General features: G+C 52.9%; 1 protein-coding gene across 50 annotated transcripts in view; it reads left to right on the top strand.

Annotated features, from left to right (window-relative positions):
* Positions 1 to 15,750, top strand: part of MAP4 (microtubule associated protein 4) — a 1,793,677-nt gene that overhangs the window by 799,661 nt on the left and 978,266 nt on the right. For all 50 annotated transcript variants that reach the window (XM_085628688.1, XM_085628664.1, XM_085628660.1 and 47 more), the window contains one exon: positions 2,609 to 2,752. In XM_085628688.1, the coding sequence (XP_085484814.1) occupies positions 2,609 to 2,752 (144 nt within the window). The remainder of the gene's footprint in view (positions 1 to 2,608; positions 2,753 to 15,750) is intronic.

Below are 15,750 nucleotides of genomic sequence, written 5' to 3'. Positions count from 1 at the left end.
GGAATCAAGCATCCTAGGACCGGTTTCTGGCTATCAGCCGTCATCAGCCAGGATAGCTTGACTCCAGTGGCGTAGTGAGCACGGGTCCCACGTCTGGGAATACCCATCCCACTTAGGGCGAAAAGCGTTACAACAAACAAATGATGGACGGAATACTGACAATGCAGACATTCTCCCCCAGTCAAGAGATCTGGGTTAAATCCATTGTTCTTTTGCCCACTACGCCACCCCAGTTTAGACATGGCCATATGCAAATCAGTCTTGACCCTGTGCCTCATGGTTTTTGCATTTGGAGGTCTCCATAGCGGCAAGGATCTGGGTGCCTGAGGGTTCACTCATGGGGCCCAGCACCGCAGTGGGTGCGTGGCAGGGTTCTGCGCCATATACTGATCTATTTTAGTTTGTTGGACCCTTCTCTATTGTCTTTCGTTCCCCATGCTTGCTTCTCCCTGCCTCAGGGGCGAGGTCTCAGGTCCCCAGGATAATTTTCCCTCATGGCCGCCAATTCCCAAGGCTTTCACGTTGGCCCTACTGATCTTTTTTGTCCCCTCTTTAGCCGATGATTAATGCAAGCGGGCAGAGTGCAGTCCGTAGTCCCCACCTGCTAGTATCTGCGCTGGGGATTTTGAATGCACAGTCACCCTGATGCACCGTGCCCGCCGCTACTGCAGCAGTATTCCCTAGTGGGGCCCCAGAGAGGGAGGTACGTCTCAAGTGTCCCCCTGGGGCAAGAGGGGTTTAGCGATTCCGGGGGGCCCTCTTTCACCACTACCGCTGTGGTGTGATAAGGAAGGAGAGCCGGGCCGCCGTTCTGCCGTACTAATGGTCGGCCCCGTTGGTTCCTGTGTGCTACCTGGTGGGGTGTCATCCCAGCAAATCTCGATGGTCCAACGGGCCCCCCACCGTGTCCCCTGCTGTGTGCAGCACTCCCTCCTTCCGCTGTGTACGCCAGCTCAGCTATCGGGGTCACACTAGGAGGCCCCCTGCTACCTCGAAGATGCCACTGTCCTCATGGAGCCGGTCCTCCGACGTTGTCCGCTGCTCCATATACGCTCATCGTCCCCAGCCAAGGGCCCTGGATCAGGCATGTGTCGCCGCCTCCGTCCTCGGGCGCCAAGGGGCCCGCCTGCAGGTAGCTGCACCCAGGCCGTCCTGTCATCAGACTGGTCTCTGCTTCAATGCAGCTCGCTGCAGCCCCCACAGAGCCCCACACCTCTCTCCCTCAGCTCCTTCATTGTAAATTCCTCCTTCTGCGGGCCGCAGACTTCAGAGCGGCAGGCAGGGACCTCCCTGCTTTTGCGTCAATGCTCGGGGCCTCCCGTCAGTGCCCTCACTTTATTCCGGGCCTCGCTCTGCCTGTTGCTGCTCCAGGCTCCCTCTATGCTTCACCGGGAGACCATGACCAGGTCTGTTTCGTCGACCCCAGGCTCAGGCGCTGAGGGAGCCAGACCACCACACAGCCGGCAGCACATGGGCTGCCCAGACCCAAGCAGGTCCGCCTGCCTCAGTGCGGTTGTTTCTGTTTCCACGGGCCTGCTCTGCTTACTGGGTGCCCCGTCGTCGCCGGTTTCCCAATGCTGCTCCGTCCCAGTTACGGAGTGCGGCAGTGTCTGCTAGGGCGTCCCGGCGTTCCGGTTGGCCACAGGCTCTTGCAGCGATCGCTCGACTTCGTAGGGCTCACCTCCACAGCGGACCCCACGATGTGCCACCTCGGGGGTCTGCTAAACCCGGAGTAGTCAACCGACAATCTGCTGGTGTTGTCTACGTACACCTCAGGTCCAGATGGCAGGAAGAAAAAGGATATGAGGCGGGCCCGCCACGGAGCTTGTTGCATAGCGGCAGCCGCCATCTTATTTTTGCACATATTTAAAAATGAGAATGACGCTCATCCAGGAGTCAAGCTGTACTGAGATAGTATTCCCAGTCGAAGTAGCAGAACATCAATTCTTGTAACCTGCATTAGTCCAGTTCACTTTATTCAGCTTTTCAGCTAATTCTCTGGCTGCTGTCTGATGACCATGCGCAAAACCTGGAATAGGCTTAATGCTACTGTAGAAATGTATTCGCCTTTGAAGGTTTATCGCTGTTTCAGCCACTTGATCAGTCACTGACCTTAGATGGTGTTGGGCAATTTCTCATTAGTTTGTGAAGGGCTATCTGTGGCAAGGATATGCTATTTTGAGTCGTACCTCTAGCATGACGGTGCTTAGCACAGCTTTAAGGTCAGAGACCTCATTAATTTGCAGTATCCATTTGTTTCTGTGCTTTTTCTTTAAAGACTTTTTTAATGGTGGTGTGTGCCAACTGAGAGTTTGACGTCTGTGGCATCTACGAGCACCAAAGCACTGACTTCTGTGCTGCCTGTCATATGAGAACATTGCAGTGTTGAAAGTTCATTAAAAACATTTAATCCTCTATGTGCCTTACCTCCTGAGGTGATCTGGAAGCTGCCATAGAGTAAGCCACGTCTTAACTGCTGGGAGGGTCACAAGTGAATCCTTATTGTTCATTTTGACTCAGTTGGCTGTATTTTCTTGAGCACGTTTTTTAGATTTTACTTCATTTGAATGTATTGTGAAGACTAAAATAAGCATGCACTGTTTCTCAGGTACTCCAGGAGAAGTGTTGCACGAGCATTCTCCTTGGGAAGCGGCCTCGTTTCCAGTGGAGCCAGTGAAGGATGACCACACAGGAAGTCACTGGCAACCGACTATTCAGGAGCAGCAGGTGCTTGGCATGCATCATCAATCAGGTAGGATTAGTGCAAATGTGTTAGACTGTGCCACTCCAAGTGCTTGCTACTTCAGAAAAAGTGCATTGAGGTAATGGTGTTGGTATTGCTTGATGTTTGCAATTCCTTGTATATTGGGATGCCTTGACCATTGCTTTCTTAATCTGTTGCTTTCTGAAACTATGTAAACTGATTACATCTATGAAAAAACCTTCTGTGACAATTATCACATTTAATCCTCTTTTTGCAAGAACCTTTGCAGCCTCTTTTGACAACCATCACCCACACCGTTTAGGATTGTGCCTAGGCAGAAAACTAGTCTCCAAGACAGAGGCAGTCACATGCCATAACTGCTAAGCAAATTCCTTTGGCATTTACTTAAAAAAAGTCCATCTTCCAGGTCTTCCTTATTCAGTTGTTTCACAAACATTGAAAGATATTCCTTTGGAAGTGTTTCAGAGATCTAAGACATCGTGGTTTCCAGATGGACCTAGACGGAGAGAATAAGACCCTGTGCAGGTGCAGAAGAAAGCATAAGCCAACTTTTTGTCCACACATGCAATATACTGGCACAGACATTGACCCAAGAGACACAACCTCCTTTAATCCAGTAACGTAGGCTGGTTATCAAAAGGGAGTTCCTCATGTCAATTGTATTGTTATATTCTAGGCGGATTTGGCTAGTAATGGTACAAAACGTAATATTCCTTTGGTGCTAACATGGACAATATTGTATGTCATCATGGAAACTTTACAGCTAATTGCTTTTGACATTTGTGACAGGATTCCAAGAAATTAATACTGAGAAATGCCTTTCCCTGAGGGGCTGTGGCTAGACGCTAATGGAGTAGGAAGCAAAGTATGGAGCTCCCGCCCGGTGATTCCCCCATCATCTAATATCCTGGCAACTTAAGGCCCCACGAAACCTACGGTGGGGCTTGGGCAGAGAGGACCCAAGACCGTACCTGAAGCAGCTTACAGCAAAGAAAAGAGCGACTCCCAAAATGTCAGACGCTCTATCGAGGAGCAGGCCCGGAAACAAGTGACCTGGGCAAAATGTTTGACCCCCTGGGCTGACAGCAGGCGTCACTGAGTGGCTGCAGAATATTGCAGATGGGGCAGCAGAGGACCGTGGTGCTACTTGACTGGACCCAAGGTACGAAGACACTAAATAGGAACCCCTGCTGAGCTTGCCGGAGGTTGCGGAGGGGCTTAGCAGAAAGGCATAGGCATTATTATGGGGGTACCAACCCCTCCATTGGCTGTAGGAGAGGTGCCCGGCTAGAGGCCTGGAAGATGGAGTGGGTTGAGGCATAGAGAGCACAACCTGGAACGGAGCCCTTATTGCGATAGCACAGCATGCAAAAATCCCTCTACAGCTGGAAAGGAGTGACACGGAGGCCTCCAGAGTGAGAGATGACCTAGAGCTAGAGCACTTGCAATGGCAGCCGCCTGCATGAGAGGCAGGGCTTAGAAGCAGGTGGACCGGTGTCCTGCAGTCCTGGGTCGAATCTGACGGAGCTCTGGGAACGTGCCACCGAGAAGTGAAGTAGGGACCCGTAAAGGGCGGAACTCTGGAACTGGAGAGAAGACAAAGCCTAAAGACTACTGCCTCATAAAAGTGCTGTGACATACCGTCACAAAGGATGGATCTGATGTGGATGCTGGGCAAAGTACTACAATACCAGAGGCCAGGGGTCCCCGCAAGCTCAACCGAGTCTGGGGTGTGGTCTCCTGATCGACAAGTGAACCCACAGCGCGCATTCTGTTGACCGTCTGGCAGACCAGCTTGAATAGCCGGACTGGAGAGAGGAGTTGGGTGATGCCAGTGGTCTGGATTCCTCTCCAGACCTTGGTATGTTTTCTCCCCCTACCGTGGCTACAGAGGAGGGAGCTTCGTTCCGCTGTGTTATTGCGTAGGGCGCCTAAGGCCTTGGACCTTGAGCTTCCTACGGTGGCGGTCAGGACTAACCTCCTGACTGGGGTGCTTCAGCCGGCAGCAGCCTCTTCGGAGCCCTTGTTGCCTTTCAATGGACCCTCCCTGACGTCCTTGACGTCCTTCTGGGCTCCTGGTCCAAGCCCAGCACAGGATATGATGATTGCCTGACGGTAGCGCCCGGCCCTGGGCGACCCACTTGTCCTCTCCCAACACCCTAAACCCGAGAGCTTGGTGGGCCAAGCCTCATCCTCGAAAGGAAACGCTTTCCCTACAGCTCCTCAAGATAGGGAATCCAAGAAGCTGGACCATCTTGGGAAGAAGGTATTTTCTCCGCCAGCTTAGGACTGCGGTCGGTGAACACCGCATGTCTCTTGGGCCGTTACACACATTCGGTGTCGGATACGGTTGCGCAAGTGTTGCAACAGTGTCCGGAGAAGGCCCGGTCCGTGCTCACCCGCGTTGTTGCTGAGGGTCGAGACGCAGCAAAGTTCACTATCCGGTGTGGGCTGGATACCGCCGACTCGCTGGGTAGGACGATTTCTACGTCTATAGCCCCGAGGCGCTACGCCTGGCTGAACTTCTGGCTTCTCTGGGGATGTCCAATGTACCCTTTTGGAAATGTACTTTGATGGCAGTCGCCTGTTTGGCGACAAGGTGGACAACGCGCTCAAGCACTTTAGGGCTACTTCCAGGTCCTTGGGCACTGCAACAACTTCTCGCCCCATGCAGTCTACCTTTTGCTCCTTTCGTGGCCACTGAAGGGGTGCCCCACCACGTTTTACCGAGAGCCACAAGGCCGCACAAGCCACCCAGCCTCAGCTGGCCTCGGCCGGGGACGTGGGACCCAGTGTCGTGGGTCTGTGGGCCAGAGGGCGGGTCAGTCCACCAATGCCCCCCCCCTGCAGCTGCCTCCTAACCTTCCTAGTCCAACTTTTCTGGGCCACCAGTTGCCAGTGGGCGGCAGGATCTGCCATCACCTCCCCCACTGGCACAACATCACGTCAGACAGGTGGGTTTTGCAGATGGTCCGAAGGGGCTACTCCCTCCCCTTCGAGACTACCCGTACTTCCATGCCACCAACACTCCATCACATGTCGGAGGATCACTTGGCCCTTCTCAGTCAGGAAGTTACGTCTCTCTTGGTCAAGGAAGCTATCGAGTGAGTCCCAGTGAGAAGTAGGTCGTGGTTGTTATTACCACTACTTTCTGGTACCCAAGAAGGACAAAGGCCTGCATCCTATCTTGGATCTCAGGGAGGTGAACCACTTCCTCCGGAAGGAGAAGTTCAAAATGTTGACATTGGCTCAGGTGTTGTCTGCCCTCGACCCTGGAGACTGGGTGGTAGCGTTGGGTCTTGCAGGACGCTTAGTACCACATCCCCGTCCTGCCAGCCCACCGGCGTTACCTACGGTTTCCGGTAGGCCACGAGCATTTTTAGTTTACCGGGCGCCCCTTTGGCTTTACCAACGCACCTCGGTTGTTCACGAAAGTGATGCCGATAGTTGCAGCTCATCTGCAAAGATCAGGGGTTCCAGTCTTCCCCTATCTCGACGACTGGCTGTTGAAGGCGAGTTCACCCCAGGCTGTCGTCTCCCACCTCCAGACTATGGCGGACTTCCTGCATTCGCTAGGGTTCACTATCAACTTGCCAAAGTTGCACCCGATTCCCTCTCAGAATCTCCTTTTCATCGGAGCAGTTCTGGATACAGCGCAGTTTCTGGCTTATTCTCCCGAGCAGCGAGTCTGGGATATTCGGGCTATGATACTGACGTTTCAACCTCTATTCCGGATTTCGGTGAGAAAGACCCTGAGTCTGCTGGGCCTCATGGCCTCCTGCAGGTTGATCATGCCAGGTGGCATATGCGGGCTCTGGAGTGAGACCTGAAGTTCCAGTGGGCGCAGCATCAGGGGAATCTTTCCGATTGCATCCAGATCGCGGATGGCACTGCACACCAATTGCAGTGGTGGCTAACGCACCAGGATTGGTTCAACGGCAGATCCCTCTCCCTTCCCCAACCAGAGTTCATAGTGGTGACAGATGCATCACTCCTGTGATTGGGCGGCCACAAGGGAGAGGTGGAGATCAGAGGCCTCTGGTCTCCAGCGAAGTCCGGTCTCAACCTTCTGGAGCTCCAGGCAATTTCTCTTGCACTGAAGGTATTCCATCCTTCTGTCAGAGGAAGGGTAGTGCAGGTGTTCACGGACAACACCACTGCCATGTGGTACTGCAACAAACTGGGCAGGGTGGGGGTCATGAACCCTATTTCAAGAGGCTCTTCGCCTTTGGACGTGGCTGGAACATCAGGGCATATCCCTGGTGGTTCAACACCTTGCAGGTTCTCTGAACGCCAGGGCGGACGAACTCAACCGCCGGTGCATGATTAATCACGAATGGCGTCTTCACTCGGAGGTGGTGCAACGTCTCTTTCAGCAGTGGGGCCTTGGTTAGATTTGTTAGCCACCGAAGAGAACGCCCAAGGTCAGCAGTTCTGCGCATTGGAATTTCCAAGGCAGCACTTGCTCAGCGACGCTTTTCGTCACAAGTGAAATTGATGTCTTCTATACACCTTACCACCTATACCACTTCTGCCCAGAGTGCTGAAGAAGATCAAGCGCTACGGGTCCCAAGTCGTTCTTGTGGCTCCGGTCTGGGCATGAAGAGTCTGATATCCCGAGCTCTTGTACATGGCCGTCGATCCTCCGATCAGACTGCCTCATCCAGATTATCTTCTGTCGCAGCAGCAGGAGACGGTCCTCCACCCGAGCCTGTCCAGCCTTCACCTCCTTGCGTGGAGATTGAGCGGCGATAGTTGACAGCTTTCGATCTTCCTTCCGAAGTCTGTAATGTCATCTTGGCAGCCAGGGGTCCCTCTACTAAGATAGGATACGCATGTAGATGGAAAAAATGTGTGGCATGGAGTGCAGCTAAGTCTGTGGATTCCATTTCTGCCTCTTTCTGAGGTTCTCCTATTCTTACTTTCTTTGGCCCAACAGGGCTCTGCTCTAGGCACCCTTAAAATCTATCTTTCAGCCATTTCGGCCTTTCTTTGCCTTCCTGATCAGCCTTCTCTTTTCAAGTCGCTTATTGTGAATAGGTTTCTTAAGGGCATTACTCACCTCTTTTCTCCTATTCCTTTCGTAATGCCCCAGTGGGACTTGAATCTGGTCTTGACTTACCTTATGTGCGCTCCCTTGAACCACTACATAATTGTCCTCTCAGACTCTTGACTTTAAAAAGTGCTTTTCTGGTTGCCATTACCGCTGCTCGCAGGGTGAGGGAGCTGTAGGCTCTATCTTCGAAACCTCCTTTCCTTGCTGTCGATCCGGACAAGGTTGTCCTTCGAACTAGGCCTTCTTTTCTACCCAAAGTGGTTACCTCTTTCCATATAGGACAGACCATCACTTTGCCCACCTTCTTCCTGCATCCTTCCAAGGAGGAGGAAAGGCTCCACTTTTTGGATCTAAAATGTGCATAATCATTTTATCTGGATCGCACAAAACAATTCCGCATGGACAATCAACTCTTTGTTGGCTATGTTGGCTCCAAGAAAGGTCGGGCCGTACAAAAATGGACCATCCCTCGATGGGTCGTCCTTTACATTAAGATCTGTTAATCCTTGGTCAAAAAGGAGACTCCGGTAGTACTGCGCTTCCATTACACCAGAGCGACGGCAGCCACTACTGCTTTGGGACGTGGAGTTCCCCTTGGTGACATTTGCCTGGATAGTCCAGCCCGGAGAGACGGCTTCTTTGGCCGTTCAGTTCTCCAGGACTTTCTGGTGTGAACTTAGTTCGCAGACCTACCTCCAGAGTGGGTATTGCTGGGGTATCTATTCTAAGGTAAGGAATCTATAACTAATAGTCTCTTTCAGATGATCAAGTTACTTACCTTCGGTAATGATGTATCTGTAAGAGACATATATTAGTTATAGATTCCTTACCGCCCCACCCATCCTCCCTGTTCTGCGAATTGACTTCTAGAGTAAGGGACTCCCTTTCTAGCTTGCTCTACGGTTCTGGAAGACTGGTGACGGGAGCACAGACGGTCTCCCGGAGGAGCTTTACAGTGCATGGAATCATACCTCCCACACCGTTTACAGTGTGGGTGGTATGATTCCAATATGTTTGATGCCCAACATGACAGGGTTTGATACAGCCAGTTTAGAGATGATCATCGCGTAATGACGCATGGCCAATTTATATGTCGTAATGGCTGATGCACTTACAACTTGGGAGAATGGACTCCGAAGGTTGTGGGGTGCCCCGCTCATGCAGGAGAACCCTCACACTTAGGACCCAGCACCCTGCCATCAGGATTGAAAAGCCTGCATTAGGGGTGACCTATAGGTTTTAAGTGTAGTGACCTCATATATAGGGAAACCTATATCTGTCGTAAGTGGTGCTAGCACCAGCTTACACAGGCTACAATGGCATGCCTGGAGTCACAATTTGAGTGGTCTCTCATGGGTGGTATAATACATGTTCAGCCCATGGGAAACCTCTGGTGTACCTACATCCTGGGTACCTTGTTATCATATACTTGAGACTTACAAGGGTACCCCAGTAGCCAATCTGGAGTGTACCAGAGTAGTCACCATGTGGAATTTAGGGATGAAGCACAGAGACTGGGGTCCTGATTAGCAGGATCCCAGTCAGACTAGTCAGAGAAACATGATGACACCAGCAAAAAGTGGGGGTGACCATGAAAGCAGATCCTATTTTCCTACAGGTGCCTTCAAGGCGGTGTTTAGAGGTAGATGGTACAAGAAGCATTAGCTGCAGAACTACGGCTGTGGGACATAGAGCAAAACAGACCCGAGCATGGGGAGGCACAGAGCCCCGAGCATGGGGAGGCACAAGAGCAACTATTGGAAGCCAAAGAGAAGGAGGCCGAGCATGTCAAAAGACAGCAATGCTTTGATTACAGACAGGGGTGTCCTTTATTGCCCCTCCTGTTTGCACTAGCAATGGAGCCTTTGGCTTGTCCTGCCAGGGCGGGAACCCACTACAGGGGCCTGGAAGTACTGAGAACACCACCATATAACATTATATGCGGACAATCTTTTGCTTTTCTTCTGGCCTCGAGAGAAGACTATACTGGAACAAAGGAGCTTCTCGGGCTTCTTTGGAGGGTCTCGTGCTTACTGGTCAATTGGAAAGGCTCATGTTTGTTCCCGACTGTTGCTGACAGGGATAGACCGGACGCATTACATAACGTAGTACATGACGTAGTGTGGGAGTTTAGATGCCTCCCATACCTAGGAGTAAGGGTCAATCATGAACCATCAGATCGCCTGGAGGGTAATATTGGGAAGGCCAAAAGGGGCTTAAAGGCAAGTATGTAGTTCTGGGCTTCATTGCCATTTCTGTGATCGGTCGAGTTGCTCTTTTGAAAATGGTGGCGTTGCCGCGCTTACTATAATACTTAGTAGTTCTCCTGTTGTGGATCCCAGCAGGTGTTTTCCGAGACCTATGGTCGCTAACAATTGGATTAATCTGGGTATCTGCCAGGCGAAGAGTAGCATTGTCCATGGTGCAGAGACCCGCAACAGCGGGCGGCCTATCCTTCCCAGATTTTGAAAGTTAATACCTGGCAGCCCAGCACCAGGGGTAGCTGGTAGAATCCGGCGAACAGAAAATGTGGGCCCATATATACCCGACCTCTGACACTTGGCCCGACTAGTGTTGCGGATATCCACCCTGAAAGCAGATGATAGTCCTGAGTTTCAAGTGCTCCACAAGTGCTGGATTCGGAGATTACAGAGATCAAAATCTAAGCGACCCTATGCCCTGGAGATACCACTGGAATTTCTTATCGAACTCCTGCATGAGGGTAATTGGTGCGGACTGAGGGAGTGGGTGGCAGCTGGGGTGTCTGCAATAGGGGCTTTATATGAGGATGGCACATTGCTTCTATTTTTTTTTTTTTTTTTTTTAAATTTTATTTTGAGAACTTTAGAGCAGAACATACAGCTGTGGTCAAAGGAATAACACTGAGCCACACAGCAAACATCATTAGACACATTAGGCGTGGTGAAGGAATTCTTAGTACAATGCAAGCAACATTAGCGAGAGCATCAGCATGGAATCAATGCAAACCAACATCCCTGTTCCCTACCGCCGACAACGATGCCCGGCGTGCACACCCCCGGGAGGGTACCCCGAAACAGCACACCTCATACCAGAGTCACATTGCGTCAGCCAGTTGCACGACTTACAAACACAGCGCTCACCGTGCTCTTGCCACACGCCAGCAGCCCCAGGCAGCTAGTTATGCCAGTCTCCTCGGTCGCCAGCCCATCACTACTCAGCTGTCAGCACGTCGCCCGTGGCGGCCCCTCAGCTAGCAAATAACGCAGCGGAGCCCAAATGTCTGTGGGCTTAGACGTCGGGGGCATAAGCTCAGAGTAAGTACATATCTGTTCTTGACAGTATACCAGATCCCGCACCCAGTCCTTGAATTTCGTAGCCCTGCCTCTGCCCCAGCGACACGCCACCCGTCTCTTAGCAAGCAGAAAGGCAAGCGCCATGAATTTGCGGTGCGTTGCCTGTATAGGCTCTACGTAGCCCAGCAGGGCAAGGAGAGGAGAGGGCACCAGAACTGTGGAGATCATCTTCGAGAGCGCATCGAACACCTGACACCAATTGTGGTGCACCGCTGCACACGACCAAGCCAGGTGAAGAAAGTCCGCACCGGGAGCCCGGCAGCGCTCGCACTGGTCGTCATCGCGGAGCTTATAGCTATGAAGCCTGGCCGGGGTATAGTAAAGCCTGTGGATGTATTTGTAATGGATAATTCTAAGGCGGCTACTGGAGGAAATGCGATCCGTCTGCATTAAGCAGAATTGCCACTGCTTATCAGTCAGCGGGGCCGGTAGTTCCCTGTCCCATTTCTCCCTGGCCGCCAACTCCGGCGCCGAAGAGTGCACTGCTCGGTATATTTTGGAAACGAGCCTGGCAGGAGTGTCATCATTCAATATGCGTTGCAGTGGAACCATATGCTGGGGTTCCTGCGGAAAGTCGGGCGTGAGTGTCCTCACCCCCTGCCGGAGGCGGAGGTATAGGAAAGTATCTAGGGGAGTAGGCTGCATGCCACCATACAAGTGTTCCATAGAACGGAACGCGCCATTGTGGTACAAATCCCCCCATGTCTCCACATGTATAGCGTGAAGTAATTTCCGAAAGCCTGCCTCCTGCAACAGGGGCATATTCGGGTGGTAAGCAAGGGGCAACAGCGGCGCGTACATCAGGTCCAGCCCGAGAATGGTAGCCAACCGGTGCCACGCAGTCACTGTGCTAATCAGCGTCGTGGGCGTCTTGTCTCTCCCCTGCACCGGAATGTACAATGCGCCCTCTATAGGAATGGGGTGCGCTAGCCAGTGTTCAGCCGCAACTTGCGGCATATATCTAGGCTGCCGTATCCAAAAGTAGGCATAGTGCGCCTGGGCCGCTAGGTAATAGAGCTCGAAGTTGGGAATGCCAAACCCGCCTTGATCGTAGGGCTTAATAAGTATCTCCCACCTGAGCCGGGGCGTCTTACCTCCCCACACCAATCTGGTGAGCTCCAATCGGAGCTGGCGAAAGAAGAAGGCACCGGGGGAAAAGGGAATATTCAAGAAGAGGTACAACAGTTGCGGCAATATTACCATTTTAATCAATGATGACCTGCCAGCCATGGAGAGGGGCAGCGCGATCCAGCGAGTGACATAATCCGTAATGCGAGACATCGCAATACCATAATTAGCCCGTAGAAGCTCGTCCCTGCTCTTCTCAATGCGGATGCCCAGGTACTTGAAATCCCCCTCACTCCAGGCAAGGGGGAAGTCCAGCCCGAATCGCGCAGTAGAGGCAGTCAGGGGGAACAGGCAAGACTTGCTCCAGTTGATCTGGATACCAGAAAGCATGCCAAATCGAACAAATTCTCGAAGGATCGGGTTTAGGTTCTCCTTAGGGTCGCGGACGTAAAGGGTGATATCATCAGCGTACATGGATATCAATATTTGCAGCTGGAAGCAACGCAACGCCTTGTCTCGATGGTGTTGCCGCAACTTGGCCGCCAGTGGCTCCATGGCCAAGGCAAATAGCAGGGGCGAGAGGGGGCATCCCTGCCTGGTGCCTCTAGTAATAGGGAACACAGAGGAGAGCTGACCATTTACCAGCACCCTAGCCGTAGGATCAATGTATAACAACTTAATCCACGAAATGAATATGCTCGGGAATCCCATTCGCCCCAACACTTGGAACAGATAGTCCCATTCAAGGGAATCAAATGCCTTCGTGGCATCGAGGAACACGGCGGCCATGGGCAGGTCCTCATGCACAGAATTAAGGGCCGAGAAGAAAGTGCGGAGATTGTGGGATGTAGCCCTACCTGGCACAAACCCGGACTGATCGGGCAGTATCAGGTTAGGGAGGAGGAGGTTGATGCGGGTGGCTATGATCTTAGCTAGGATTTTCACGTCGCAATTTAGCAGGGAGAGGGGCCGGTAAGAGTCACAATCACTCGCCGCCTTCCCCGGCTTAAGAAGCGAAGTGATGAGGGCCATGCGCATAGAGGGGGGGAGGTGGCCCACCTCCAGGGCGTCTTCATACACCTCTCTCAAGACCGGTTCCATAAAATCGATGTAGGTTTTGTAGAATTCAATTGGTATCCGATCTAGTCCGGCGGCCTTGCCTGACTTCATGTGCATGATGGCCTCCCTCACCTCATCTAGTTCAAAAGGAGAACTCAAGAACTCTTTGTGTATCACTGAGCCACCCCAGGGAGACATCTGCGAGGTAGTCGTGCAATCGTAGCTCCTCTGTCCTAGTCGACGCGTACAGCACACGATAATGTGCCACGAAGGTGTTGAGGATGTGCGCAGTATCCCTATATAGCGTGCCGTCCGCCCCCACAATCTCCATGATCGTATTAGAAGGACGCACTAGTCTCATGGTCGCCGCCAGGGCTTTCCCCGGCCTCTCACCCTCCCCATAACTCCGGGCCACCCAGTACCTGCCCCTAAATTTCGTTTCCCTTGCAGCTTCAGCAGTATATTCCGAGACCCTGTCCCGAATACTAGCAAGTGTGGCATCATCAGGATTTACAGCCAGCGACGCCTCTAGCGCCTGAAGATCTGCCTCCAATGCACGCAGGCGCGTCATTATGCTCTTCAGAACTCCCGAGCCTTTGGCAATGCACAGGCCCCGCAAGGTCACCTTGAACGCATCCCAGATAGTTTCAACATCCCGCACGGAGTCTTTGTTGCGCCTAAAAAAGTCCAGACAGTCCTCCCGCAGCTCCTCCTGGAAAGGGGGATCGAGGAGCATCAGGGGTTGCAGACGCCAGGCCGCCAGAGGGGGGCCGAGGCCCGCAGCACGCAAGGTAACTCGCACTGGCGCGTGATCCGAGAAGGTTCGCGGGAGGTGTCGTGCCGTAACCAGCGCCGCATGGAACAACGGGGCCAGGAAGACATAGTCGAGCCGAGCCCAGGTGCGGGCCTGCGCTGTAAAATGAGTACCTTCACGGGCCTCAGCGTGGAGGTGTCTCCATGTGTCGATTAGTCTATGCTCCTCCGCGATCGCAGACAGCGCCTCCCGGGACCTAGTATAATGATGCGGTGCCGGGTGGGATCTATCCATCGCCGGGCGGAGCGCGACATTAAAATCACCACCCCATATGAGGTGTTGCGTGCCCTCACCCACTATATCTGCGCCCAAGTCCGCAAAGAAGGTAGGGTCGTCCACATTGGGACCGTAGCAGCACGCAAGTGTAACAATCCTGTGCCCCAGTCTGCCCCACATAAAGCTATAGCGGCCCTGGGCATCACCTTTAGTACCCGCTAGAACAAAGGAGGTTCCCTTTTTGACCAATATTGCAACCCCACGGAAGTATGAAGAGTAGGAAGAAAAGGCAGTGTACTTCGCCCATCTACCAGCAAAGGTAGGAGTAGACTGCGCTCGGAAGTGGGTTTCTTGAAGAAACGCGATGTGGATTGCATGCCGATCTAAATAAGACAGGATGTGCCTACGTTTTCTAGGGTCACCTAGGCCTCTGACGTTCCAGGTGATGATGTTTAGGTCAGTGTCCCCCATAAGCGGGTAAGAACAAAAAAATAGTAGCAGGTCTCGGCATAGGGCTCTCGGCCACCCACCTCCAAACAAGCACGCACGCCATCCACTCTAATCATCACTCGCAGAGGCCCCGTCTCTCCACAGCCCCTAACATCCGTAAGGCCACAACCGTATACCCCGTCATCAATTGTATAACCTCCACACCACGCAAGAGGGCCATGTCCCGCCCACACAGCAATAACCCCGGGCATCGTCGTGGACAGTATCATCCCAACCACAGCTGCTCTCAACAATGTATCAACCATACGAAACATTCCCGAACTCCCATCCATCCCTGACAACAATATCAACTGGTAGCCTATGCAAAGCCCCCATGCGAATCGAGCAGGAGGAGTGCGACAGCCCCTCTCAAAAGGCCCGGAACCAGGACCGCCATCCACCATCCAGGAACCCACCCTGCCGTGCAGTCTCCCCAGACTGGTGTGCCGAACTGCAAACCCCGGGAGAGGAGCCCACCCTCCGCCTCCATCCCATAGTTCCCACCCAATTGAGATCAGCACGCACCCACCTCCCGCGCCATGCGCCCCGCTGCCCAAACCAACAGAGTAGGTAACAAGAATTCGAGACAATTCGTCCAGCCCAGGGGCCGCACTGTGATCCCCCGCAGGAGGGGCAGCAAAACACAATAAGGCAGAAGAGTCAATCAGAGCTCCCAGGGAGCACTTCGCACCCCACAGGAGCATCAACCCATCCGCCCCCAGGAGGTGAAAGGAGGAAACCTGCAAGGCCTCAAAATCCACCCACCCACCCCCCACCCACTGAAGCAACCCCAACTCGCCAGAAAAGAATACCCACCCCCCACCCATCAGTGCAATCAAACAGCTCAACAGGAGCAACCAAGACATTTTAGTCAATGGGGTACACCCTACGGGGGTCATCCAGGGGGCACACATATCCACCTTCTGCAGCCCGCTCCCCATCCGAGACACAGGAAGAGGGGGAAAGGGTGGTGCCTGGAATACATTAC

Source organism: Triturus cristatus, chromosome 10, assembly GCF_964204655.1.
Source record: "Triturus cristatus chromosome 10, aTriCri1.1, whole genome shotgun sequence".
Classification (NCBI taxonomy): Eukaryota; Metazoa; Chordata; class Amphibia; order Caudata; family Salamandridae; genus Triturus; species Triturus cristatus.
Note: the sequence above shows the minus strand (reverse complement) of the source record. Positions and strands in the feature narration are given on the sequence as shown.